Source organism: Ranitomeya variabilis, chromosome 6 (assembly GCF_051348905.1).
Source record: "Ranitomeya variabilis isolate aRanVar5 chromosome 6, aRanVar5.hap1, whole genome shotgun sequence".
Lineage (NCBI taxonomy): Eukaryota > Metazoa > Chordata > Amphibia > Anura > Dendrobatidae > Ranitomeya > Ranitomeya variabilis.
In genome coordinates this window covers 422,622,294-422,650,264 of record NC_135237.1, presented here as the reverse complement: position 1 = coordinate 422,650,264, position 27,971 = coordinate 422,622,294, and the positions used below count along the sequence as shown (strand labels likewise).

General features: G+C 44.0%; 1 protein-coding gene across 1 annotated transcript in view; it reads right to left on the bottom strand.

Annotated features, from left to right (window-relative positions):
- The window catches only part of COLEC12 (collectin subfamily member 12), a 222,971-nt gene extending 195,654 nt beyond the window's left edge, over positions 1–27,317 (bottom strand). Inside the window, exon 1 of the mRNA XM_077270325.1 lies at positions 26,987–27,317. Within this exon, the coding sequence (XP_077126440.1) occupies positions 26,987–26,993 (7 nt within the window). The 5' untranslated portion in view covers positions 26,994–27,317. The remainder of the gene's footprint in view (positions 1–26,986) is intronic.
- Positions 27,318–27,971: the final 654 nt, after the last annotated feature.

The window sequence follows — 27,971 nt, the reverse complement described above, 5'->3', positions numbered from 1 at the left end:
CCAGATGGATGGGCCAGTGTTGTGAATTCTGTTCTCGAACTCCCTCCGGTGGTTATGAATGGTACTTCGGCGAGTTCTGTCTATGGACTCCCTCTGGTGGCTGTGAGTGGAGCTGCTGGTTCTGAGGTTTCTTCCTCAGCTGACCTAGTTTAGTCCTAGGCTGGCTGCTCTATTTAACTCCACTTAGATCGTTACTTGATGCCAGCTGTCAATGTCCTAGTACTGGTTCAGTTCTCTCTTGGATCTTTCAGATGACCTGTCTACTCCAGCAAAAGCTAAGTCCCTGCTAGCTTATTTGTTTACCACTGTTTTCTTGTCCAGCTTGCTATCATGATTCTGCCTTGCTAGCTGGAAGCTCTGGGATGCAGAGTGGCACCTCCACGCCGTGAGTCGGGGTGGGGTCTCTTTTGCACACTCTGCGTGTTTTTTTGGTAGTTTTTTATGCTGACCGCAAAGATACCTTTTCTATCCTCAAGTCTGTTTAGTTAAGTCTGGCCTCCTTTGCTGAAACCTATTTCATTCCTGTGTTTGTGACTTCCATCTTAACTCACAGTCAATACGTGTGGGGGGCTGTCTCTTTCTCTTTGGGGGGATTTCTCTGAGGCAAGTTACGCCTTATTTTCTATCTTTAGGGGTAGTTAGCTCTTAGGCTGTGAAGAGGCGTCTAGGCATAGTCAGGTACGCTCCACGGCTATTTCTAGTTGTTGTGATAGGATTAGGGGTTGCGGTCAGCAGAGTTCCCACTTCCCAGAGCTTATCCTGTATTACTAGTTTGCTCATCAGGTCATTCCTAGTGCTCCTAACCACCAGGTCATCATAATAGGCCAGAGGCTGGATCAGTATAGGGCAGAAAGCTCCACTCCGACTCAGACGCCAGCAAGGTGGAGGTGGGGTACTGGTATGGGCTGGCATCATCAAAGATGAACTTGTGGGACCTTTTTGAGTTGAGGATGGAGTGAAGCTCCACTCCCAGACCTACTGCCAGTTTCTGGAAGACAACGTCTTCAAGCAGTGGTACAGGAAGAAGTCGGTATCGTTCAAGAAAAACATGATTTTCATGCAGGACAATGCTCCATCACATGCCTCCAACTACTCCACAGCGTTGCCGCCCAGTAAAGGTCTCAAAGAAGAAAAAATAATGACATGGCCCCCTTGTTCATGGCCCCCTGATCTGAACCCCATAGAGAACCAGTGGTCCGTCATAAAATGTGAGATCTACAGGGAAGGAAAACAGTACACCCCTCGGAACAGTGTCTGGGAGGCTGTGGTGGCTGCTGCATGCAATGTTGATCGTAACAGATCAAGCAACTGACAGAATCTATGGTTGGAAGGCTGTTGAGTGTCATCATAAAGAAAGGTGGCTATATTGGTCACTCATTTTGGGGGGTTTTGTTTTTGCATGTCAGAAATGTTTATTTCTAAATTTTGTGCAGTTATATTGGTTTACCAGGTGAAAATAAACAAGTGAGATGGGAATATATTTGGTTTTTATTAAGTTGCCTGATACTTCTGTGCAGTAATAGTTACCTGCACAAACAGATATCCTCCTAAGATAGCCAAATCTAAAAAAAGCCCCACTCCAACTTCCAAAAATATTAAGCTTTGATATTTATGAGTCTTTTTGGGTTGATTGAGAACATAGTTGTAAATAATCCTCTAAAATACAACTTGCCTAATAATTCTGCACACAGTGTATATAAAGAGAACACTTAAACAACACAATGTAACTCCAATTGTAACTGTGAAATCAACCTGTCCAGTTATGAAGCAACACTGATTGTGAATCAATTTCTTCTGCTGTTGTGCAAGTGGAACAGACAACAGGTAGAAATTATAGACAATTAGCAAGACAACCCCTATGAAGGAGTGATTCTGCAGGTGGTGATCACAGACTATTTCTCTGTTCTCATCCTTTTTAGCTGTTGTTTTGGTCACTATTGCATTGTGTCATTGCTTTCACCCCTAGAAGTACAGTAGAGTAGCTTGAGGCTGTGTCTACAACCCAAAGAAGTTGCTCAGGAAGTGCAGCTCATCCAAGATAGCACATTAATGGGAGCTGTGGCAAGAAGGGTAGCTCTGTCTGTCAGAACAACGTCCAGTGCATGGAGCAGATACCAGGAGACAGGCCAGTACACCAGGAGATGTGGAGGGGTCATAGGAGGGCAACAACCCAGCAGCAGGACCGCTACTTCCTCCTTTGTGCGAAGAGGAACAGGAAGATCAGTGCCAGAACCCTGCAAAATCACCTTCAGCAGGCCGCTAACATCTATGTGTGTGCTTAAACTGTCAGACACAGACTCCATGAGGATGGTATGAGGGCCCGACATCCTCATGTGGGTGTTGTTCTTACAGCCCAACACTATGCAGGGCGATTGTCATTTGCCAGAGAACACCAAGATTGACACATTCGACATCAGTGCCCTATGCTCTTCACGGATTAGAGCAGGTTCACACTGAGCACTTGTAACAGACTTGAGATAGTCTGGAGACGCCATGGAAAATGGTGTCCAGCCTGCAACATCCTCCAGCATTACCAGTTTGGCAGTGGGTCAGTAATGGTATGAAGGCATTTCTTTGGAGGGCCACACAGCCATCCATGTGTTAGCTAGAGGTACCCTGACTGCCATTAGGTACTGGGATGAGATCATCAAACCTATTGTGAGATCCTATGCAGGTGCACTGGACCCTGGGTTCATTCTGATGCATGACAATCCTAGGCCTCATGTGGCTGAAGTGTGTATACACAAAACCGGGGATCACCAAGAGAAAAACCATGCTACTTATAATATAATAGTCAATTTTATTATGGTCAAATCAAGACACAGCACACAATTAAAAACATTTAAAAACCATGATAGTACATCCCCAAATGGGGAATACCCCCCAAGACCAGAAGAGAGCTAATGCTAGAATGTATAGTACTGATGTAACATAACAAATACATACAAATGCAAGACAGATGTTGTTATGGCCATAACAAAAATAAATAAAAAATAAAAAATAAAAAAATAAATAAAAAATAAATAAATAGAACTCCCAGAATAGTAGTAATCAGTCTAGTGTACCACCTAATATTTTATATATAAGGCATGTGTTGCCTAGACCAAATATATGCCAGTATCATGCGATCAAGATGCAGTTGAATCAGTATAAGAAACCATGACATATAACTAGTCAGACTGATGCTGGTGTATATAGATGCATCCCATATATTATAAGAGCCCAATATACAAGGTTCTAGATGCAAGGAATTCAAGAAATTCAGAGTCTGTGATGTGGGATGAAGGACAATGCCTGAACCCCACAGACTATAAATATATAGACCTACAAATGAAAGGCGCATCAAAATTACCTCTACCTACAAAAAAAAAAAAAAAAGGGCATGCAGGTGCACACAAAAGGGAGCAAAAAAAAAAACGGCCATACAAGCCAAGTATAACCTGCTCAGGGCTAGAGTCCGCACTTAAAGCAGCATGACACCGGTTAAGGGGGGCAAAAGAGGCCCAACACGTATCGCCACAGCGTGGCTTCGTCAGGAGCCAGAGTGCCAGTGTCCACATATTGACAACTATTTATACACCTAAATTAAGAAGAGGTTTCATACCAGCTGTGTAGATCTCACAACAGGGAACGGAGATGTATATCGCAGTACACGCTAAGGCGCCATGCCAGGAAGCGGAAATACCCCAGCATCAGAGACACCTGACCCAGCAGGGTGTACCAAAATGGCGAGCAATATCACAAGTACGCATGCGCCGAGGCCGCTTACAGGCTCATTGTCATTCATTGCAAGTGCCTACGATGCACAAAAAGGGGGAGTGCCAAGATGGAGGCATAATAGCAACGTGCGCAAGCGCCAAATATATCAATCCCAAAAAGGGGGAGTCGCATCATTGATATGAACAATGACGCAACAAATAGACATATCGAATGCCCCATTACAGTATACCACATAGAAGGTAGGGGGCGACGAAATATATAATGCAACAGATGTAATTGCCCAGGGTGAAGCCAAATATATGCAGATCAATGAAAATAAATGTATTGCGCATAAGCCAATGAAAGGTGGCAACCCCATAATGAAAATAATGCTGGCAAAATACCTGAATGGTCCAACATGCCGCACACATGAACAAAAGAAAGATCACAGATACAAAAATGATTTGAAAGATCACAGATACAAAAATGATTTGTTGAATTTCCAATTTATACCAGTCCTGTCAACTGGCGCCTAGAAGTTACGCAAGCGCCATAGCAAGATAGCGAACGAGTTACTATATACAGAATGTTCATATACAAATGGGTGACTCCAAAGTATACAAAATAAGGACTAGGTACATAAAAACTTAAACCCCATGAAGATGAGCACATGTGGTGCATGATGTACCGCCGATAATGTTCTAGCATAGGCATAGATAAAGAAGTACCACAAAGGTAGTACGAACGACAGAGATCTAATAAGATGGTACAATGCCTATAGAGCGGCAAAACATTAGTATAAACACAAAAAGGGTGTATAGAGTGCCACACACATTTGTATATGGCAAAACCACCCAAATGGGAACCCATACCGTCTACCAAAGAATAGGGACCCATATATATAAACGTCACAAGTGGAGAAATAACAATATAGGAAAAGCTGTATAGGAGTCACAATAATGAACTCCCCTATTAAGGCACATACACCCTCCATCCAGCATAATATTATCCGTAGGAAACTAGAAGGATTGATCAAGAGGGAACATGGCCTATTTATTTAGATCAAAAACGGGGTTACACCCAATAACAGCTATTACATCTATAAATAAATAAATAGAACCACCGGGCCCCATAAATACAAGTGTCCATACGGAGAGGTGAGGGTAAGAAGTCGCAAGGAAAGTACAGTACTAGAGAGATCAAAATCCCCATGAAATTATGGAGACGATGGATTCCCAAAAGCCACAGTATGAAAATTAAAAAAAAGTGACTCAAAAAAGAATAGCAAATGCTGAAACACAGATACACACCCTCGATGAGGGTCCAATATACAACCATCATCCCATGTAGACCAGAATTTTTACAAGAGAAATTTTGTTGCAAAATATATATATATGTACCCAGTACAAAGACTAAAAGAGGTGGACAAAGGAGAGTCATGAGAGGCTCAACAAGAGCTGATACAAATAATAACAAAATATGCAAGATCATAGTTTTTTGTAGAAGCCTGTGAAGAGTAATTCCTCATTCAGGCCCTGAGGAGCCAAACTCTTCAAATTAAATATCCACTTTGTTTCACAGCGGAGTAGGCTGTTGGTACTGTCACCACCCCTGATGTTAGTCTGAACACTTTCAAGTCCCATAACTTTAAAGCCAGATGTCTTGCCCTGATGGACATCCAGAAAATGTGTCGCCACTGATGACAAGACTTTCTTCTTTTCTCGATCCCTGCGAGCCGTGGAAATATTAGAAAGATGTTGTTGAGTGCGTCTTCTGAGTTCTTGTGTCGTTTGTCCGACAACAAATCATTTTTGTATCTGTGATCTTTCTTTTGTTCATGTGTGCGGCATGTTGGACCATTCAGGTATATATTTATTTGTTGCGTTATTGTTCATATCAATGATGCGACTCCCCCTTTTTGGGATTGATATATTTGGCGCTTGCGCACGTTGCTATTATGCCTCCATCTTGGCACTCCCCCTTTTTGTGCATCGTAGGCACTTGCAATGAATGACAATGAGCCTGTAAGCGGCCTCGGCGCATGCGTACTTGTGATATTGCTCGCCATTTTGGTACACCCTGCCGGGTCAGGTGTCTCTGATGCTGGGGTATTTCCGCTTCCTGGCATGGCGCCTTAGCGTGTACTGCGATATACATCTCCGTTCCCTGTTGTGAGATCTACACAGCTGGTATGAAACCTCTTCTTAATTTAGGTGTATAAATAGTTGTCAATATGTGGACACTGGCACTCTGGCTCCTGACGAAGCCACGCTGTGGCGATACGCGTTGGGCCTCTTTTGCCCCCCTTGACCGGTGTCATGCTGCTTTAAGTGCGGACTCTAGCCCTGAGCAGGTTATACTTGGCTTGTATGGCCGTTTTTTTTTGCTCCCTCTTGTGTGCACCTGCATGCCCTTTTTTTTTTTTTTTTTGTAGGTAGAGGTAATTTTGATGCGCCTTTCATTTGTAGGTCTATATATTTATAGTCTGAGGGGTTCAGGCATTGTCCTTCATCCCACATCACAGACTCTGAATTTCTTGAATTCCTTGCATCTAGAACCTTGTATATTGGGCTCTTATAATATATGGGATGCATCTATATACACCAGCATCAGTCTGACTAGTTATATGTCATGGTTTCTTATACTGATTCAACTGCATCTTGATCGCATGATACTGGCATATATTTGGTCTAGGCAACACGTGCCTTATATATAAAATATTAGGTGGTACACTAGACTGATTACTACTATTCTGGGAGTTCTATTTATTTATTTTTTATTTATTTCTTTATTTTTTATTTTTTATTTATTTTTGTTATGGCCATAACAACATCTGTCTTGCATTTGTATGTATTTGTTATGTTACATCAGTACTATACATTCTAGCATTAGCTCTCTTCTGGTCTTGGGGGGTATTCCCCATTTGGGGATGTACTATCATGGTTTTTAAATGTTTTTAATTGTGTGCTGTGTCTTGATTTGACCATAATAAAATTGACTATTATATTATAAGTATCATGGTTTTTCTCTTGGTGATCCCCGGTTTTGTGTATGTCTTCCTTTCTTTTTTGTGACATTACTCTTGTTGGACATACCCCGGGTTGATCCCAACTTGTTATAAGGTTGATGGTGCCCTCCACCCCCCTTGTTTTAAGGAAACAACTATTGGCACAATTATTAGAAAATGGAAGAAACAGAAGATGACTGTCAATCTTCCTTGGTCTGGGGCTCCATGAAAGATCTTGTCTTGTGGGGTAAGGATGATTCTGAGAAAGATCAGGAATCAGCCCAGAACTACACAGGAGGACCTGGTCAATGACCTGAAGAGAGCTGGGACCAAAATCTCAAAAATTACCGTAATACACTAACCTGTCATTGATTAAACTACTGCAGGGCACGCAAGGTTCCCCTGCTCATGCCAGCCAGTTTGATGTTTGCCAATGACCATCTGGATGATCCAGAGAAGGCATGGGAGAAGGTCATGTGGACAGATGAGACCGAAATAAAACTTGTTGGTATCAACTCCACTCGCTGTGTTTGAAGTAAGAAGGGTGCGTACAACCCCAAGAACACAGTCCCAACCATGAAACATGGTGGGGGAACCTCATACTTTGGGGATGTTTTCTCCAAAGCGGACAGGACCACTGCTCTTTATTGAAGGGAGGATGGATGGGTTTTGTATCGTGAGATTTTGGCCAACAACCTCCTTCCTTCAGTAAGAGCATTGAAGATGAGTTGCAGCTGGGTCTTCTAGCATGACAATGACCCAAAACACTCAGCCAGGGCAACTAAGGAGTGGCTCCGTAAGAAGCATTTTAAGGTCCTGTAGGGGCCTAGCCAGTCTCCAGACCTGAACTCAATTGAAAATCTCTGGAGGGAGCTGAAACTCAATGTTGCCCAGTGACAGCCCCGAACCCTGAACGATCTGGAGAAAATCTGTATGGAAGAGTGGGCCAAAATCCCTGCAGCAATGTGTGCAAACTTGGCCAAGAAATATAGGGAATGTCTGACCTCTGTAATTGCAAACCAAGTTTTCTTTAACACATATTAAGTTCTGTTTTTCTATTGTATCAAATACTTATTTCATGCAATAAAAAGCAAATTAATTATGTAAAAATCACACAACACAATATTTTGGATATTTTTTCAAGATTCTGTCTCTCACAGTTAAAGTGTATCTACAATATAAATTACAGACATCTCCATTTTTTGTAGGTTATTTTCTCCACTGTACAGGTCCTTCTCAAAAAATTAGCATATAGTGTTAAATTTCATTATTTACCATAATGTAATGATTACAATTAAACTTTCATATATTATAGATTCATTATCCACCAACTGAAATTTGTCAGGTCTTTTATTGTTTTAATACTGATGATTTTGGCATACAACTCCTGATAACCCAAAAAAACTGTCTCAATAAATTAGCATATTTCACCCGTCCAATCAAATAAAAGTTTTTTTTAATAACAAACAAAAAAACCATCAAATAATAATGTTCAGTTATGCACTCAATACTTGGTCGGGAATCCTTTGGCAGAAATGACTGCTTCAATGCGGCGTGGCATGGAGGCAATCAGCCTGTGACACTGCTGAGATGTTATGGAGGCCCAGGATGCTTCAATAGCGGCCTTAAGCTCATCCAGAGTGTTGGGTCTTGCGTCTCTCAACTTTCTCTTCACAATATCCCACAGATTCTCTATGGGGTTCAGGTCAGGAGAGTTGGCAGGCCAATTGAGCACAGTAATACCATGGTCAGTAAACCATTTACCAGTGGTTTTGGCACTGTGAGCAGGTGCCAGGTCGTGCTGAAAAATGAAATCTTCATCTCCATAAAGCATTTCAGCCGATGGAAGCATGAAGTGCTCCAAAATCTCCTGATAGCTAGCTGCATTGACCCTGCCCTTGATGAAACACAGTGGACCAACACCAGCAGCTGATATGGCACCCTGTTGTGGATTCTGTTTGTGGGCTCCCTCTGGTGGTTACTGCTGGTACTGGGTGACTTTGGTGGGTTGCGGCCTTTGGTTTCCACCTGTCCATCAGAGGCTGGGTGTTTCCTATTTTACCTGGCCTTTCTGTCATTCCCTTGCCGGCTATCAATGTATTCAGATGTGCTCTGTTTGGTTCCTGCCTACCTGCTCCCAGATCTTTCAGGATAAGCTAAGTGCTGATTTTCAGTTGTTTGGTTTTTTTTGTCCAGCTTGCTTATTATGTCTCTATGCTAGCTGGTAGCTCTAGTGGACTGAGGTTCTCCCCATGTGCCATGAGTTGGCACATGGGTTCTTGTAATCTCAGGATGGTTTTTTGATTAGGGTTTTTTGCTGACCGCTCAGACCCCTTTTGTATCGTTCTGCTTTCTAGTTTACAGCGGGCCTCAATTTGCTGAACCTATATATATCATCTCTATGTGTGTGCCTTCCTCTCATTTCACCGTCAATACATGTGGGGGGCAACTATACCTTTTGGGGTTCATTCCTCTGGAGGCAAGTGAGGTCTTATTTTCTCTGCAGTACTAGTTTGCTCTTAGGCTGGTGCGTGGCGTCTAGAACCAACGTAGGCACGCTCCCTGGCTATCTCTAGTTGCGTTTGTCAGGCGTAGGGCAGCGGTCAGCCCAGGTTCCATCACCCTAGAGCTCGTCCGATATTTTGTATTACTTTGCTTGTCCCTTGCTATCCCTAGCCATTGGGATTCATGACTGTATAGCCGGCCCACAAAGTGTTAATTGTTTGGGCTGAAGCAGGAGAAAAAGAAGTGTTTAAGGGAAATTTTTTTTTTTTTTTTCCTTCAGAGTTTTGCTGCCTAGCCCTTAATTGCTGTCTAGCTGCTTCTTACCTCCTCTTAACCCTTGAATGGCTCTGATATTAGCTGTTTAACATGGATGTCCAGAGTTTGGCTTCCAGCCTGAGTAATCTCGCGGCAAAAGTTCAAAACATACAGGATTTTGTTGTTCACACTCCCATGTCTGAACCTAGAATTCCTATTCCAGAGTTCTTTTCTGGAGATAGATCTACCTTCCTGAATTTCAGGAACAATTGTAAATTGTTTCTTTCTTTAAAATCTCGCTCTTCTGGAGACCCTGCTCAACAGGTCAAGATTGTAATATCTTTCCTGCGGGCGACCCTCAGAATTGGGCATTTGCATTGGCACCAGGGGATCCTGCATTGCTCAATGTGGATGCGTTTTTTCTGGCATTGGGATTGCTCTATGAGGAACCCAACCTGGAGATTCAGGCTGAAAAGGCTTTATTAGCCCTCTCTCAGGGGCATGATGAAGCGGAAATATATTGTCAAAAATTTCGGAAATGGTCGGTGCTTACTCAGTGGAATGAGTGCGCCCTGGCTGCTAACTTCAGAAATGGTCTTTCCGAGGCCATTAAGGATATTATGGTGGGGTTCCCTACGCCTACAGGTCTGAATGAGTCGATGGCTATGGCCATTCAGATTGATCGGCGTTTACGGGAGCGCAAACCCGTGCACCAGTTGGCGGTGTCTTCTGAACAGGCACCTGAGACTATGCAATGTGATAGAATTCAGTCCAGAAGTGAACGGCAAAATTATAGGCGGAAAAATGGATTGTGTTTTTATTGTGGTGATTCAGCTCATGTTATATCAGCATGCTCTAAACGCACTAAAAGGGTTGATAAATCTTTTGCCATTGGTACTCTGCAGCCTAAGTTCATTTTGTCTGTGACTCTGATTTTTTCACTGTCTTCCATTTCCGTCGATGCCTATGTGGATTCAGGCGCTGCCCTGAGTCTTATGGATTGGTCATTTGCTAAACGCTGCGGTTTTAGTCTGGAGCCTCTGGAAGTTCCTATCCCTCTGAAGGGAATTGACTCTACACCATTGGCTATGAATAAGCCGCAGTATTGGACACAAGTGACCATGCGCATGACTCCCGTTCATCAGGAGGTGATTCGCTTCCTTGTACTGTATAATTTACATGATGTACTAGTGCTTGGTCTGCCATGGTTACAAACTCATAATCCTGTCCTGGACTGGAAAACAATGTCTGTGTTAAGCTGGGGATGTCAGGGGGTTCATGATTATGCACCTCCGATTTCAATCGCTTCATCTACTCCTTCTGAGATCCCTGCGTTTTTGTCTGACTATAGGGATGTTTTTGAGGAGCCTAAGCTCAATTCGCTCCCTCCTCATAGAGATTGTGACTGTGCTATAGAATTGATTCCTGGCAGTAAGTTCCCTAAGGGTCGTCTATTTAATCTGTCACTGCCAGAGCATACTGCTATGCGGAATTATATTAAGGAGTCCTTGGAAAAGGGACATATTCGTCCATCTTCGTCCCCTCTGGGAGCAGGTTTTTTTTTCGTGGCAAAAAAAGATGGTTCCCTGAGGCCTTGTATAGATTATCGCCTTCTGAATAAGATTACAGTCAAATATCAGTATCCACTGCCATTATTGACTGATTTGTTTGCTCGCATTAAGGGGGCTAGGTGGTTCACTAAGATAGATCTTCGCGGTGCGTATAATCTGGTGCGGATAAAACAGGGTGACGAGTGGAAAACCGCATTTAATACGCCTGAGGGCCATTTTGAGTATTTGGTAATGCCTTTTGGACTCTCCAATGCTCCGTCAGTCTTTCAGTCCTTTATGCACAATATTTTCCGTGAATATCTGGATAAGTTTATGATTGTGTATTTGGATGATATTTTGGTGTTTTCTGATGACTGGGAGTCTCATGTTTTACAGGTCAGGAAGGTGTTTCAGGTTCTGCGGGCCAATTCTCTGTTTGTGAAGGGCTCAAAGTGTCTCTTCGGAGTCCAGAAGATTTCTTTTTTGGGGTACATTTTTTCTCCTTCTACTATTGAGATGGATCCCGTCAAGGTTCAGGCGATTTGTGACTGGACACAACCTACATCTGTTAAGAGCCTTCAGAAGTTCTTGGGGTTTGCTAATTTTTATCGTCGGTTCATTGCTAATTTTTCCAGTATTGTTAAACCTTTGACTGATTTGACTAAAAAGGGTGCTGATGTTGCTGATTGGTCTCCTGCGGCCGTGGAGGCCTTTCAGGAACTTAAGCGCCGGTTTTCTTCTGCTCCTGTGTTGTGTCAACCAGATGTTTCACTTCCTTTTCAGGTTGAGGTTGATGCTTCCGAGATTGGAGCGGGGGCGGTTTTGTCACAGAGAAGTTCTAATGGCTCGGTGATGAAGCCATGTGCATTCTTCTCTAGAAAATTCTCGCCCACCGAGCGCAATTATGATGTGGGTAATCGGGAGCTTTTGGCCATGAAGTGGGCATTTGAGGAGTGGCGTCATTGGCTTGAGGGTGCTAAACATCGTGTGGTGGTCTTGACTGATCACAAGAATCTCATTTACCTTGAGTCTGCCAGGCGTTTGAATCCTAGACAGGCTCGTTGGTCGTTGTTTTTTTCTCGTTTCAATTTCGTGGTTTCATACCTGCCAGGTTCAAAGAATGTGAAGGCAGATGCTCTTTCCAGGAGTTTTGTGCCTGACTCTCCTGGAGACTCTGGGCCTACTGGTATCCTTAGGGATGGGGTAATATTGTCCGCCGTATCCCCAGACTTGCGACGTGCATTGCAGGAGTTTCAGGTGGATAAACCGGATCGTTGTCCACCAGAAAGACTGTTTGTTCCGGATGATTGGACCAGTAGAGTCATCTCCGAGGTCCATTCTTCTGTGTTGGCTGGTCATCCTGGAATATTTGGTACTAGAGACTTGGTGGCCAGGTCTTTTTGGTGGCCTTCCTTGTCTAGGGATGTGCGTACCTTTGTGCAGTCTTGTGAAGTGTGTGCTCGAGCTAAGCCTTGCTGTTCTCGGGCCAGTGGGTTGTTGTTATCCTTGCCCATCCCGAAGAGGCCTTGGACGCACATTTCCATGGATTTTATTTCTGATCTCCCGGTTTCACAGAAAATGTCCGTTATCTGGGTGGTGTGTTACCGCTTTCTAAGATGGTTCATTTGGTGCCCTTGCCTAAGTTGCCTTCCTCCTCTGAGTTGGTCCCTTTATTTTTTCAGAACGTGGTTCGTTTGCATGGGATTCCGGAGAATATCGTTTCTGACAGGGGATCCCAGTTTGTGTCTAGATTTTGGCGGACGTTTTGTGCCAAGATGGGCATTGATTTGTCTTTCTCGTCTGCATTCCATCCTCAGACGAATGGCCAGACGGAGCGAACTAATCAGACCTTGGAAACTTATTTGAGGTGTTTTGTTTCTGCTGATCAAGATGACTGGGTTGCTTTTTTGCCGCTGGCCGAATTTGCTCTTAATAATCGGGCTAGTTCTGCCACGTTGGTCTCTCCTTTTTTTTGTAATTCGGGGTTTCATCCTCGTTTTTCCTCTGGTCAGGTGGAGTCTTCGGATTGTCCTGGAGTGGACGTGGTGGTGGACAGGCTACATCAGATTTGGAATCAGGTGGTGGACAATTTGAAGTTATCTCAGGAGAAGACTCAGCAGTTTGCTAATCGCCGTCGCCGCGTGGGTCCCCGACTTCTTGTTGGGGATTTGGTGTGGTTGTCTTCTCGTTTTGTCCCTATGAAGGTCTCTTCTCCTAAGTTCAAGCCTCGGTTCATCGGTCCTTATAGGATCTCGGAGATTCTTAACCCTGTATCTTTTCGTTTGGATCTCCCAGCATCGTTTGCTATTCATAATGTGTTCCATCGGTCGTTGTTGCGGAGGTATGAGGTGCCCGTTGTTCCTTCGGTTGAGCCTCCTGCTCCGGTGCTGGTGGAGGGAGAATTGGAGTATGTTGTTGAGAAGATCTTGGATTCTCGTGTTTCCAGACGCAAACGCCAGTATTTAGTTAAGTGGAAGGGTTATGGTCAGGAGGATAATTCCTGGGTGGTCTGTTGTGAATTTGGATTCTGGGCTCCCCCGGTGGCTACTGGTGGAATTGAACTGGTGTCTTCATCTTCTCTGTTCACCTGTTCCCATCAAGATGTGGGAGTCGCTATATAACCTTGCTGCTCTGTTAGTTGCTTGCCGGTCAACAATGTTATCAGAAGCCTCTCTGTGCTTGTTCCTGCTCCTAGACAACTACTAGATAAGTTGGACTCTTGTCCATGTTTGTTTTTGCATTTTGTTCCAGTTCACAGCTGTAGTTTCGTTACTGTGTCTGGAAAGCTCTTGTGAACGGGAATTGCCACTCTGGTGTTATGAGTTAATGCCAGAGTTTTAAAGTAATTTCTGGATGGTGTTTTTTGATAGGGTTTTCAGCTGACCATGAAAGTGTCCTTTCTGTCTTCTGCTATATAGTAAGTGGACCTCAAATTTGCTAAACCTATTTTCATACTACGTTTGTTATTTCATCTCAACTCACCGCCAATACATGTGGGGGGCCTCTGTCTCCTTTCGGGGTATTTCTCTAGAGGTGAGCTAGGACTAATATTTTCCTCTGCTAGCTTTATTTAGTCCTCCGGCTGGGCTGGGCATCTAGAATCAACGTAGGCATGCTACCCGGCCACTGCTAGTTGTGCGTTAGGTTTAGTTCATGGTCAGCTCAGTTCCCATCTTCCAAGAGCTAGTTCCTATATATGCTTATGCTATGTTCTCTTGCCATTGAGAACATGACAGTGGTCGCCTCCGATGTTCATGCGACTGATTTGGTCCGCGCCTTCCATAGAGCTCACCCTGATCGCCCTGGGGGTTCTCGTGAGGGTTCGGTGACCCCTCCTCAAGGGGGGGGTACTGTTGTGGATTCTGTTTGTGGGCTCCCTCTGGTGGTTACTGCTGGTACTGGGTGACTTTGGTGGGTTGCGGCCTTTGGTTTCCACCTGTCCATCAGAGGCTGGGTGTTTCCTATTTTACCTGGCCTTTCTGTCATTCCCTTGCCGGCTATCAATGTATTCAGATGTGCTCTGTTTGGTTCCTGCCTACCTGCTCCCAGGTCTTTCAGGATAAGCTAAGTGCTGATTTTCAGTTGTTTGTTTTTTTTTGTCCAGCTTGCTTATTATGTCTCTATGCTAGCTGGTAGCTCTAGTGGACTGAGGTTCTCCCCATGTGCCATGAGTTGGCACATGGGTTCTTGTAATCTCAGGATGGTTTTTTGATTAGGGTTTTTTGCTGACCGCTCAGACCCCTTTTGTATCGTTCTGCTTTCTAGTTTACAGCGGGCCTCAATTTGCTGAACCTATATATATCATCTCTATGTGTGTGCCTTCCTCTCATTTCACCGTCAATACATGTGGGGGGCAACTATACCTTTTGGGGTTCATTCCTCTGGAGGCAAGTGAGGTCTTATTTTCTCTGCAGTACTAGTTTGCTCTTAGGCTGGTGCGTGGCGTCTAGAACCAACGTAGGCACGCTCCCTGGCTATCTCTAGTTGCGTTTGTCAGGCGTAGGGCAGCGGTCAGCCCAGGTTCCATCACCCTAGAGCTCGTCCGATATTTTGTATTACTTTGCTTCTCCCTTGCTATCCCTAGCCATTGGGATTCATGACAGCACCCCACACCATCACTGAGTGTGGGTACTTGACACTGGACTTCAGGCATTTTGGCATTTCCTTCTCCCCAGTCTTCCTCCAGACTCTGGCACCTTGATTTCCGAATGACATGCAAAATTTGCTTTCATCAGAAAAAAGTACTTGGGACCACTTAGCAACAGTCCAGTGCTGCTTCTCTGTAGCCCAGGTCAGGCGCTTCTGCCGCTGTTTATGGTTCAAAAGTGGCTTTACCTGGGGAATGCGGCACCTGTAGCCCATTTCCTGCACACGCCTGTGCACGGTGGCTCTGGATGTTTCCACACCAGACTCAGTCCACTGCTTCCTCAGGTTCCCCAAGTTCTGTAATCGGTCCTTCTCCACAATCTTCCTCAGGGTCCGGTCACCTCTTCTCGTTGTACAGCGTTTTCTGACACATTTTTGCCTTCCAACAGACTTACCATTGAGGTGCCTTGATACAGCACTCTGGGAACAGCCTATTTGTTGAGAAATTTCTTTCTGGGTCTTACCCTCTTGCTTGAGGGTGTCAATGATGGCCTTCTTGACATCTGTCAGGTCGCTAGTCTTACCCATGATGGGGGTTTTGAGTAATGAACCAGGCAGGGAGTTTTTAAAAGCCTCAGGTATCTTTTGCATGTGTTTAGAGTTAATTAGTTGATTCAGAAGATTAGGGTAATAGGTCGTTTAGAGAACCTTTTCTTGATATGCTAATTTATTGAGGCAGGTTTTTTGGGTTATCAGGAGTTGTATGCCAAAATCATCAGTATTAAAACAATAAAAGACCTGACAAATTTCAGTTGGTGGATAATGAATCTATAATATATGAAAGTTTAATTGTAATCATTACATTATGGTAAATAATGAAATTTAACACTATATGCTAATTTTTTGAGAAGGACCTGTATATATTAGTAGGTGTCACAAGAGTAAACCCTCACACATTCGCTAAAATGGGGCTAACCCCTTTTGAATGCCCTCTATGTGTTGAGTAAAATGAAAAAACCTACACACTTCCTGAACTGAGACTGATCTTCAGCTCTCAGTGCTGTATTCTTTGCGCTTTCATGACATTATGTCACATGTGCACTGCAGCATATCAGCAGACGCTAATGAACTTTAACCCGCTAATGAACTTTAACCCGTCAGTGTGAGCTATCAAGGCTTCAGCCCATTAGTGTCACTGTTAAACTGCAGCGCTCATGTAACATAAGCAATGTGAAAAGATTGCTGGAGGAGTATTTGTGAGGTCAGACCCAGATGATGGATGAGACAACAATAAAAGAAAATAGTGACAATACACCCCAATAATTGTATAGAAAACTGTAGAGACCTAATTCATATACAATATATACATTTTATTGTACATTTATTGGCCAGGACGAGGATTTCCACAGATTAGCAAAGGAGACTTCTGTTCAAACATGGGAACTTTACTGAACTTGATGAGGGTTATATACGAGGGATAGTGAGTATGCGGTCTTAAGCACATTTCATTCACAGTAAGAAGACTTCTCACTGACATCATCCTTCCACTGTAGTATGATCCATGGACTATATTGCACACTGCTTTGTCCTGCTTCGTCACAACTTAGCCTGTCACCACAGTACATTTCAGTGAGTTCCTCTGTACCTGCTCGGCGGCTCAGCGTTATATCGCTATGGACGCCCTGGATCTACTGCTCGTGACCCTCTAGTCCCACAGTCTCACTTCTCTTTAGGTCCATACCTCCTTCAGCGTTTCTCAAGCTCAGGGTTTCTCACAGGCCACTCTGTATCTTCTGTCAGTTCCTAGTCACGCTACCTTATTGTCCGGTCATCTTCTTTGCTGTAGTTCACCCACATGACAGCTCTTCACACTTATCACTTCAGACTCTATTCTGACTAACTTCAGGAAGCAGGTCACTTGTCCTAGCACTAAGCCCTTTCCCCGTGTCTGTTGCTGGGTAAACCCCTTCACCTACATTTTATGCAAACACTATCTTATGTCCTAATCTATGTCTTTCATGACATTATCACATTACACATCAGATTATACACAGTGGTGATGTCTTCAAGGGGGAGCAGGGCAATATGTCCATATCCGAAACACCTGTAAAACATCAACGCACTTGTTATGATCTGGTGACCTAGGAGCCGCATGAAACTTTCTCTGGAGTCGGTGGAACCTGTACTGACCGCAATCCTGAACTAACACCGCAACTAGAAGTAGCCGTGGGGTGTGCCTAACACTCCCTAGACACCTCGACACAGCCGGAGGACTAAATACCCCTATAGATGGAAATGGAATGCTATCTTGCCTTAGAGCAGACCCCCAAAGGATAGGCAGCCCCCCACGAATAATGACTGTGAGTAGGAGAAGAATAGACACACGCAGGTAGAAAACAGGATTTAGCAAAAGAGGCCACTCTAGCTAAATAGGAAAGGATAGGACAGATAACTAGGTGGTCAGTATTAAAACCCTTCCAAAAATATCCACAGCAGATAATACAAAAAGTTCCACAATCTAATTAAAGACATGGAATGTATATCTGCCACTCCAGAGAATCCAGCAAGACTGAGAAAATACTGACACAATCGAAGCTGGACAAGAAAACACAAAGAATAGCACTGAATTGTGAAGCACACAACATGTGTGCCACAGGGAAAAAGAACCAGACACTTATCTTTGCTGATTTGGCAGAAAGGCAGGAGGAACTAGGCAGAGGTCCTACACCTCCCAACAACAATTGACAACTGGCAAGGACCAATGAATGCACGCCTAAATACCCCAGTCAGATCTGCAATCAGCAGATACACCTGACCAGGACTGCAAGTCAGGGGCAACTGCATTACCACCTACAACCACCGGAGGGAGCCCAAAAGCAGAATTCACAACAGCACTATAACACACATATCATAACATTTTAACCAGCATGACGTCTTTGTCCTTCTTTCTTCTGGAGTGACACGGAACCGTTCCTACTCGGCTAGGACCCTGGAACTACAACTGCCCAAGTCTATTTAACCAGGCGACAATCCTTCGGGTTAACATTGGCTCTAGTTAACATTTGACCACAAGCCAACAACATGGCCTTATCAATTCGTGGGCGCAGTCCATTTGCCTTCAACCCGGTTGGGACAACGGGTCATACACTTGTCTCCATGGGTCTGCATGACCCTGGTCTCGCCAGTGTGGAGACCCTTACACTACGTGCCTAAGTTCCTTTTAATCACAGGCCCATTGGCCAACACAGCAACAGCTCCAGTAGTTCTGGAGCACAGTCCATACAGTCCCTCATCTGTCTTTTAAGACAAGGGTGCAATTAACACAGTCCTTACCAGGCTCGATGCTCGGGCCATCCGTTTCCATTGCTCACCTCCCCCTTTTATGAACAGCAGCCCCTTTATGCTGCACAGTCCATTAGGAAAGAAAAGGGTTTCCAGAGCTCACAGTCCCGCAATTCAGCAAGGGGATCAGCAAGGGGTAAACCAACCTTCAGCCGTCTACGGCTACGACAGGCTCACTTGGCCTCGAGGATATCTTGAAGAGTCCCTTCAATTCCTTTTAGGTAAAACACACAAGCCTTCTGGCCACAAAGGTACCGACATTCCTTACAAAAGTAACAAAGGTGAGGCGCCTTAAACTTTGCTTCCTGAGACTCGACTGGTCTCCAACCTTTGAATAGGGATTCCTTGGAACGTGACCCCACAAAACAGCATGCTGGACCAACCAAGTAACTGCAACTGCCCAGAGGGCACCTTGGTAAGTTATCTCCTGGAATTTCTCCATGTTCTTCCAGACCCCTCTAGGGCAGAACCAAGACACTTCCAGATGAAGTCATCACTGGAACTACCTGCACATCTGAATCAGGCTCCCAGAGTGAAGTTAAGGCCCAAAGTCCTTCCTGGAGCTCATCTACCATCTTCCTCCCCTTAGCATACCACTGCTCAATGCTTCTGAGGAATTCACCACAGCTTCTTTGGGTTGACAGTGGAGCATAATGTAATAGTTGCTGGCCTGCATCCGGCCTTACTACACATGATGGAGCTGAGTTTTGCCTACCTTCTACAGTGGGCTTCGCCTCTTCTTGGTACTCTGGAATGGTCTGCGTGTCTCCCTTCAGGCTGAACCACAATAACTGGGGATGGTAGTATCTCCAGAACTACTTGATAATGGTAATCAGGTCCCAAGGGCAAACAAGCGACTCCAAATCTCCGCCAGTACTCGCCAACAGGCAAACACTACCTTATGTCTTAAGTCCTAACCTATGTCTTTCATGACAATATCACATTACACATCACATTATACAATGCGGTGATGTCTTCAAGGGGCAGCAGGGCAATATGTCCATCTCCTTAAACAAGCCCTTCTGTATGACAAGTAGCAGTATAAAATGAAATTGTAAATGCTCACCCATAAAGTGCAGGAGTGCCTGTGCGCATCATAAAAGAGCCCCAATGCACATTTTGCTTTATCTTCCTTGGGGGGCCTATGTGTTGCCCGAAGACACTAATGAACTGGAACTTGTCAGTGTGAACTATGAAGGCTGCTGCGCTCATGTAACATAAGCAATGTGTATAACATATAATCCCTTTAAACTAAATTTTATTATTAATATTTTAAAACACCAATCAAATGTGTGAAAACACATGTGACACAAAAACAAATTAACTAGATAACCCTAGGTATAACCCTATATATCCCTGCCCAACTGTGGAGGTTGGCACCCTAAGAAACGATTGCTTGGCGCCCCCACTCAGCGACGTCTATCCCAATCTGTCCTTATTGGGCCAAATGACTAAATGAAGGTGGGAAAACATAAAGCTTTAAAAAAGATGAATTATAGCTTAAGAGACAAAAATTCTAATATAAGGTAAGTACTCGGGGTGTATAGGGATATACCAGCAAAAAATATAACACTTATAATGAATAGTATATCCCTCTATTGAGAAAAGGAGACTAATATCCCTACAAACCCTCGACACCTTTCATACAGATGGTCCAATATGAAAAAATAGCTAATGCATAGATAAGTGCGCATTAAGCACGAGTCATTAAATATCAACAAAGCCCATATTCATAATGAGAGGTTGGCAAATCATAAGGGGAACTTATCCCATGCAGAAGGATTCGCCTCGACGCGTTTCCCCGTCCGTGCGGTTCATCAGGAGGCCCGGTGTGGTCTATCTTATGCCACAATATTTAGGTGTCCAGATAGAGGAAGCATACCTGACTGATTTCATATAGAGCGGGGATAAATAGCCCTCCATGGAACCAGGGGCAAATTGGAATTACAGATACAATACCCACCTGTGAAAAGAATCAATTAGGTCTCTCCATTTGCCCATCCCTCAGCGTGCCGCAATGGCGGCCAATGTGCGCTTGAACACAGATATACCGGAAACTTGCAGCGTACCACGCCGTACTGTGTTCCACAGTGGAGCGCAAGGAAGTAGATCTGTTGACCTTTGGTATACTTCCGATCATGCGCAGAACTTGCAGCATAGCATGCCGTATTGCGTGCCATAATGGAACACAAGGAAATAGAACCATTGACCTTTGGTATCTTTTCCGGTCTTGCGCAAATCAGTGCTTTTCAAGCTGGAATGCCAGGATACATCCCCGATCATGCGCAGATGAAAGCAAAATGATACACGGGTATTATTATTTTATTCTTTCATTTCTTATATACAAAACTCTAGAATTACCATGGAGTGTTAGAGGACCCTATTAGTCCAACTATGATAGGTATTAATGATTTTAGAAGCTTTCAAATCTTTAATTGGGGCGGAGAGAACCACAGGTATACAGTAATAAATAATAGAACTACAGATGCTACAGGGATAAAATCTCATTAATGGAGGAACCAACAAGTCAAATTTGTTGGACTCCAAAACCAAAAACCAACAAGTTTTTAAATATTAATAATAAAATTTAGTTTTAAGGGATTATATGTTATACATAAATATTATTTTTCCCTAATCCGAAACCTTTTTTGAAATATTACTTGGAACATAAGCAATGTGACAAGATCGCTGGAGGACACAGTGACAGGAGAAGAGAAGTGATGCCAGTTTTTTTTTTTTCTACGGTATACATTCCAAACCGTTGTCTGGTAGTGGACATACCCTTTAGGTCTTCCATGTACAACAGGGTCTCAACAAAGAGTCCTACATAGGACTATTAGATAGAGTGTTACTGAAAAGCCTTGCAAAGATTCCTTCTCTAAGTATATTTATTAAGATTAGTTTACTGAAATCCTGTTCACCTACAGCAAGGGGAGACATACATTTTGTGCAACCTGTGCAGCCACGAGGTAAGGAGGCCTTCTACTACCCCCAAAGCAGGTGCACTTGTGCATTATGAAGAGCTCTTGGCCTGTTGTTGCACATGGACCCGCTTTTGTCTTTGTCCATTCCTGATCTACAGTTATTCATGAATTCTGGAGGAAAAATGAGTTGGTCACAGCAAACCTTTGAATTAAGACTAATGGCACAGATGAGGGTTGCATCACACACATTGACCAAACAAAATGTAGTATTGCTATGTATAGCAAAATCATGATCTTTTATGCCTTTCACAGGAGTACCATCATGACAGGCACGGGGGTCTTCAGCAGATCCCTGGCCATCATGCCAACCCATCAGCCCCCTGCAGATGCACATTAAATGCAGCTGTCACAGATTAACAGCCTGTTAGGCCATGTTCACACTTTGCGGGTTTTACCGCGGCTCCGCGGCGATTTTGATGCTGCGGGTCCGTAGCAGTTTCCATAGCGTTACATTTACATGTAAACCCTATGGAAACCGCAAACCGCTGTGCACATGCTGCGGGAAAAACCGCGCAGAAACGCAGCGGTTTACAACCCGCAGCATGTCACTTCTTTGTGCAGAATTGCAGCGATTCTGCACACATAGAAATGCATTGATCCGCTTACTTCCTGCATGGGGCTGTGCCCACGATGCGGGAAGTAAGCGGATAATGTGCGGTTGCTACCCGGGGTGGAGGAGAGGAAACTCTCCTCCAGGCCCTGGTAACCATATTTGTGGTAAAAAAAAAATATAAAAAAAAAAATAATGCTATACTCACCTCTCAGCGCTGCCCGCGGCCGTCCGGTCTCAGGTTTGCTGTGCGAGCAGGACCTGCGGTGACGTCGCGGTCACATGACCGTGATGACACCGCGGTCACATGACCGTGACGTCACGAAGGTCCTTCTCGCACAGCATCTTTGGAAACGGACCGCCGCGTGCAGCGCCGAGGAGATCGGGACGTCAGAGGGTGAGTATAACCATTTTTTTTTTATTTTAACATTACTATTGATGCTGCATATGCAGCATCAATAGTAAAACCAAAACCCGCACCGGAAACCGCAAGACAAAACGTGATAAATCTGCAGGGATAACCGCAGCGGTTTTGCCCTGCAGATTTATCAAATCCGCTGCGGGAGAACCCGCAGGGACCCGAACCTACGTGTGCACATAGCCTTAGAGGCAGATGATGGCATAATAACACAGCATCCTCTGCCTGGAAAGATGCAGGCATGGCTTGCGAGCCAAGTCAGGGAGTCGTCATATGACATACCAGTACATCATATGTCGGTAAGATATACCGTACTTAAGTTCTCCTTTCCAACTGCTTGCTTTCCCCCTATCTCCACCCCTTCTTCTTTGATTGATAGCTCTGAAGTCATTGAGCTAGAAAAGGGAGGTAGATGGAAATCAAGCAGGTGGAAACGTGCACTTAAGGCTATGTGCCCACGTTGCAGAAATGTCCGCAGCATTTCCGCAACTCCCTGCCGCGGGTAAAACGCATGCGGAATTCACATGTGTTTTCCTGCAAAACACAAGTGTTTTACAAGCGCTTTTAGCTTGCAGAATGCTTGCGTTTTCTAAGCGATTTCAAGCATTGCTTGGAAAAGTGATTGCCAGGTTGGTCACACTTGTCAAGTATAGTGCGAATATAAAAAACGTAAAGAAGGACTGCCCCATTATGAGAATGCCGTGACGTGGCGGCTCAAAGAATTGATCAATTGTTTGCTAAATGTCTCATTTTGAAATACAGTTAGAAATCAATATGTGCATATGCACTTTATGTATTGCGTTCTGACCATAAGCAGCGCTGGCTTCTCCCTCTTTTTTATAAGCATAGTGCTTGACAAGTGTGACCAACTTTTTGCTATTGATGCTGCCTATGCAGCATTAATAGTAAAAGATAGAATGTTAAAAATAATAAAAAAATAAAAAATATGGTTATTCTCACCTTCCGATGGCCCCCGATCTCATCGGCACTCCCGGTACGTTCCATTCCTACACGAAGGACCTTTGTGATGTCACAGTCGCGTGACCGCGACGTCATCTCAGGTGATTCGTGCAATGCATCCCTGGCAACGGAAGCCGCCGCGTACACCGCTGAGAGGCGGGAGGACTCCGGGGGGCCATCAGAAGGTAAGTATATCCCTATGTTTTATTGTAATTCTTTTTTTATACATGAATATGGATCTCAGGGCCTGGAGGAGAGTCTCCTCTCCTCCAAACCCTGGATAACATCCGAACATGAAGCGCTCACTTTACGCATGGTGGGCATAGCCACATGTGTAAAGTGAGCGTTTCAATGCAATCCTATACCGGCGGAATCGCCGCAATTCCGCAGAAATAATGAACATGCTGCGGGTTTTACCACTATGCGATTCCGCAGCGTGAAAATCCGCAGCATGGGCACAGCAACTGCGGAATCCCATAGGATTGCATGGGAATGCGTCTTTTAAGCGTTTTTAAGCGTTCACCCTGCGGGAAAAAGCACGGCAGAAATGCATAAAAAACACAACGTGGGCACACAGCCTAAATGTTTGGCGCCACCGTGATGCACTGAACACCTGCACTTGGTTTGAACAGTCATTGTGTGCTGGCAGTGTCCATTTAAAGCAACCCTCCATTTCTCATGTAAAGACATCCTACTTAATGCCCACTATTTATAACCTGCTGCCTCCTCTGCTCACATCGACATTCTGCTCCCTCTGCATCCAAAATGGCCACCACACTGGCAAAAGATGGTCCAGCGGAATCAAAACCACACCTCACTTACCTCTTATCTGACACACAGGAAAGGCAGGGAAGATATGGTTTAGACTTACTACTGTACCATCTATATCACTTAAGTGGCAAACTTTCATGCAAGAGGAATGGTATTTTAATTTAAGTGGAGGAGGCAGCAGGTGGCAAATGGAGGACACCAGGTAGGAACATGACAAAGGTAGGTACATGACAAATGTATAGTCACTTTTCAGTCCCAGCAAGGAGGGATTTTTGCAACAATAACACTGGATTTGCGCTGCTGGAGGTCCGCAGTGGTCATGCAACATGGCCAAGTACCCATGTGGCCACAAATATAGAATCTCTACACAGTGTTGCATATATATTTAAGCCCACTCCTCCATTTGTACCTTCGTCTCCACTACAATAAATATTGTGTCTCAGTAGTCATCTTCCCCCACAGCATCAAGGGTGGAAGAACAGGTGACACACATGGACACTTGCCTTCATATCTTTCTCTCAGGGCAAATACAGACAGGAAGGGGTCAGAAAAAGAAATATAGAGACCCTGGTTCTCCAGCCGCTGATGTAATGAAGGGCCACGTCTCTCACTATTTTCTTTGACGTTCTCACTGGTTTACCAGTCCAACAATATTTGTAAGCTATGGGGCACATTCGCTGCATGTAATCCAGTAGAAAGCGCAGAGGACACCATCACACACAGGACCACACTGCAGTGCCTCAGCTAAATGGATTGGGGGTTGAGCGTGTGCATCATAACTCTATTCATTGCCTTTGAGAATGTTAGAATTAGCCGAGTACTTAACTATCTCTTCCAATCCAATAGTCAATGAATGGAGGTAACCTCCACCACAATGCCATTTGGACAGGACACTACAGAGTCCATTTTTGTGATTGATGGGTGCTCCAAGTAGTAGAGATCAACCATTACCCATCCTTGCTCTTACTAGAATCTACCTTTAAGTGAAATCCTATTTTCATACAGGTTCACCAAATGTAACTGGAGCACAATGTATAAGCCCAACAATTCCATGTGGCACATAAGAAAAGACCATTACTATTAAAGACTAGCAATAGTTGGGGGCTCCAATGGAGCTTTTGCATTGGGGCCCACGATTTTCACGTTACGCTCTGCCATGTGTGATGTAGGCAGGCTGGGTATACTATTAGTAGAGATCTACAACTTTACATTTACAGAAATGAAGGAGCCATGGTTACGTACAAGGTGTTGTTCTTCCCTATTTGTGCACCGTATATCTAACGGTAATATGACTATAGAATTTTTAACCCTTTCTTGATCCCTGGCATTAGAGAATCTTTTTATTTACAAATCTGGAATATATTACGTTCAGCACTTGGCGGCCTACAGACTGCTCTATAATAAGCTAGATGTCCTCAAGACTCCGCAAGCTACAATTAAAACATTATTCTACTTTAATAAATACATTGTTTGTCTTTAATGACGTCTATAACCCTTACAATCCCTCGTAATGTTCCTAAATCACCGGCATTTACATTAGTCTGGACTAGATACTCTGTATTTCACCAGCCTAATTGGACCAGCATGTTTCCAACATGTATCCTGCGCTTACTCTCAGATCTCGCATATGTAAAAGAAAGCAAATATTTTCCAGTCAGTGGATCCTGGATAGATGGATGCCAAATTTATTTCACAAGCCAGTCCTGCCTCCACTGGCATCTAACCATTTCCAGATGTGCAGAGGAAAACACGAAAACGCCAGTGCAGGGCTGTAGTAGGACAGCAGGGAGAACCGCAGTGTAAGGCAGGACTGGCCATACTAAACACCTCGCACAGGGCTTCACATATGGGAATAAGTGAGCAAACAGGAAAACCCGTCCACTAATGGGTCCTTACTTAAAGGGGATGTACTATTTGGACAACCCTTTTACAGATTGTGCATCTCTCTGATCTCAGTTGATGGTAGGGATCCTATTACTGTGCTTAGCCGCTGTACAATTGTTCCCATTATGATAAAGTCACCCTTTAAAATGCATTAAACAAGTATTTCTTGCAAGCGGTCTGAAAACTCACACTCTAGATACAGGAAGGGGGTTCTGTGAAATTATACACATTAAGGAAAACAGAAAATAAAGTTTAGCAAAATAGGAAAAAAAAACAATGGAAAAAAACTGTATTAAGCTTTATTTATCGAATATCAGAAACATTTTTAACCGCTTAGGAAAATTGCGACCTTGCCTTTAAAAAGGGGTGTGGCTCGTTAAGTCACAGCTGGGGCATCACTTTTAGGAAAGCTTAATGACATGAGTGTATAATAGGTACATTTTTGTGCCCCGATTACAGCCATGGGTCTCCGCTCGACTTCTGATTTTAAAGCCACAACCTGACAGCGCCGTATTTATTGGTGATGTGATTTCAGGTTTATTAAATGTCCTTTCAGGCCACACACGTACAGGAGGTCCCACCTGGCCTAGGGTTTGTGATAATTCTGTATTAATGTGCTAAAACATTTATTTTGTGGGGTGAGATTCTGCAAAAGACATGACAAATAATGATTCAGCATTTTTTTTTATGTACTTGCAGTCCTACGTAAAGCCACAGATTGAAAAAAACATTAAAAGTTATGGCAAATCACTTAAACGAACACCAATTGCAATTCATAAGTTCCCACTAACACATTTGAACAAGTTTGAACCAAAGAGTTAAATGGCAAACACAGCCATGCTACATGCATATCAAGCTGCCTCTGTATGGTGCCATGGACCTCAGAAGTGCCCCACGTCAGTCAGTGCACACATTGTACACTTAGGCTTAGCTGAGGAAATGTGTAGAAGAGCAGATGTGGAGAACAGTTCTTACCTTTCATGTTGGCGCAGAAGGGGGTAGCGCTGGAAGTTTTGAGGTGTTGTTAATGAGGTGTTAGTTGACGCCTGGTGGACTCCTGGTTGTTATATGTCCATATTGCACAAGGCTAGTTGCAGATGACGAGTGAGGGGCTCTGCCCTCAGCTTCCACAGACTCACTCAGAAAGATGCTGCTATATTCTGGACTTGTAACTGAGCCTCCTCCTACTCTGTCATCACACAGCTCTGACTGCTCAGTCCAGCCACAACTCATACAGGCAACTTGCCACCTATACACATACAGCCTCCTACTAGAAAAGTCCAACACTTGGGAATCCGAAAAGCCCAAACTTCTTCCGCAACCATGTGTATTTGTACATATGTGACTCAGGCTCTGCCACTCCCCATCTCCTCCCCTTAGAGGTTTTGGGTGTCACAACAGGAGGCTGAGGAGATGTGTCCCACAGTGATGTGAGGAGGCAGCATGTAACATACCAGACCTCTCCTCCTTCATCTAGGAGGAAGTCGAGGGTGATGGGGATAAAGCACCAGGGAAGGACCAGGATAATGTTTCTGCACTGAGCATACATGGTCATATGGATCGCATTAGTTCTCAAATGGACAACATAGGTGAAGTGTAACTGGTTTCACGTCTTTTATATTCGGTGATGGTATATCAGGACCAAAAATAGACACAATGAGTGGAAAGAATTTATCCAAAAAATATGAATGTAAGGTATAAAATTAAAAGTATAGAATTAAATTACCTTCTAAAATTGTAGAAATTGTTTTTAGAAAAGTTGGGTGAAAACAACCAATATGGTTCCCATTACAGTCCCCTCCAGATTTCCTAGACTCGTGAATAGGAAATCCGTCAAGCTATGCTTCATTCATTCACCTCTGATCTGTATCTGCACAAGTTAGAAATTTTGACAATGAGAAATTAAGAATGGCTGACAGATGGATTTGTAAAAGCTGCCATTGGTGGTCATCACTTTTGG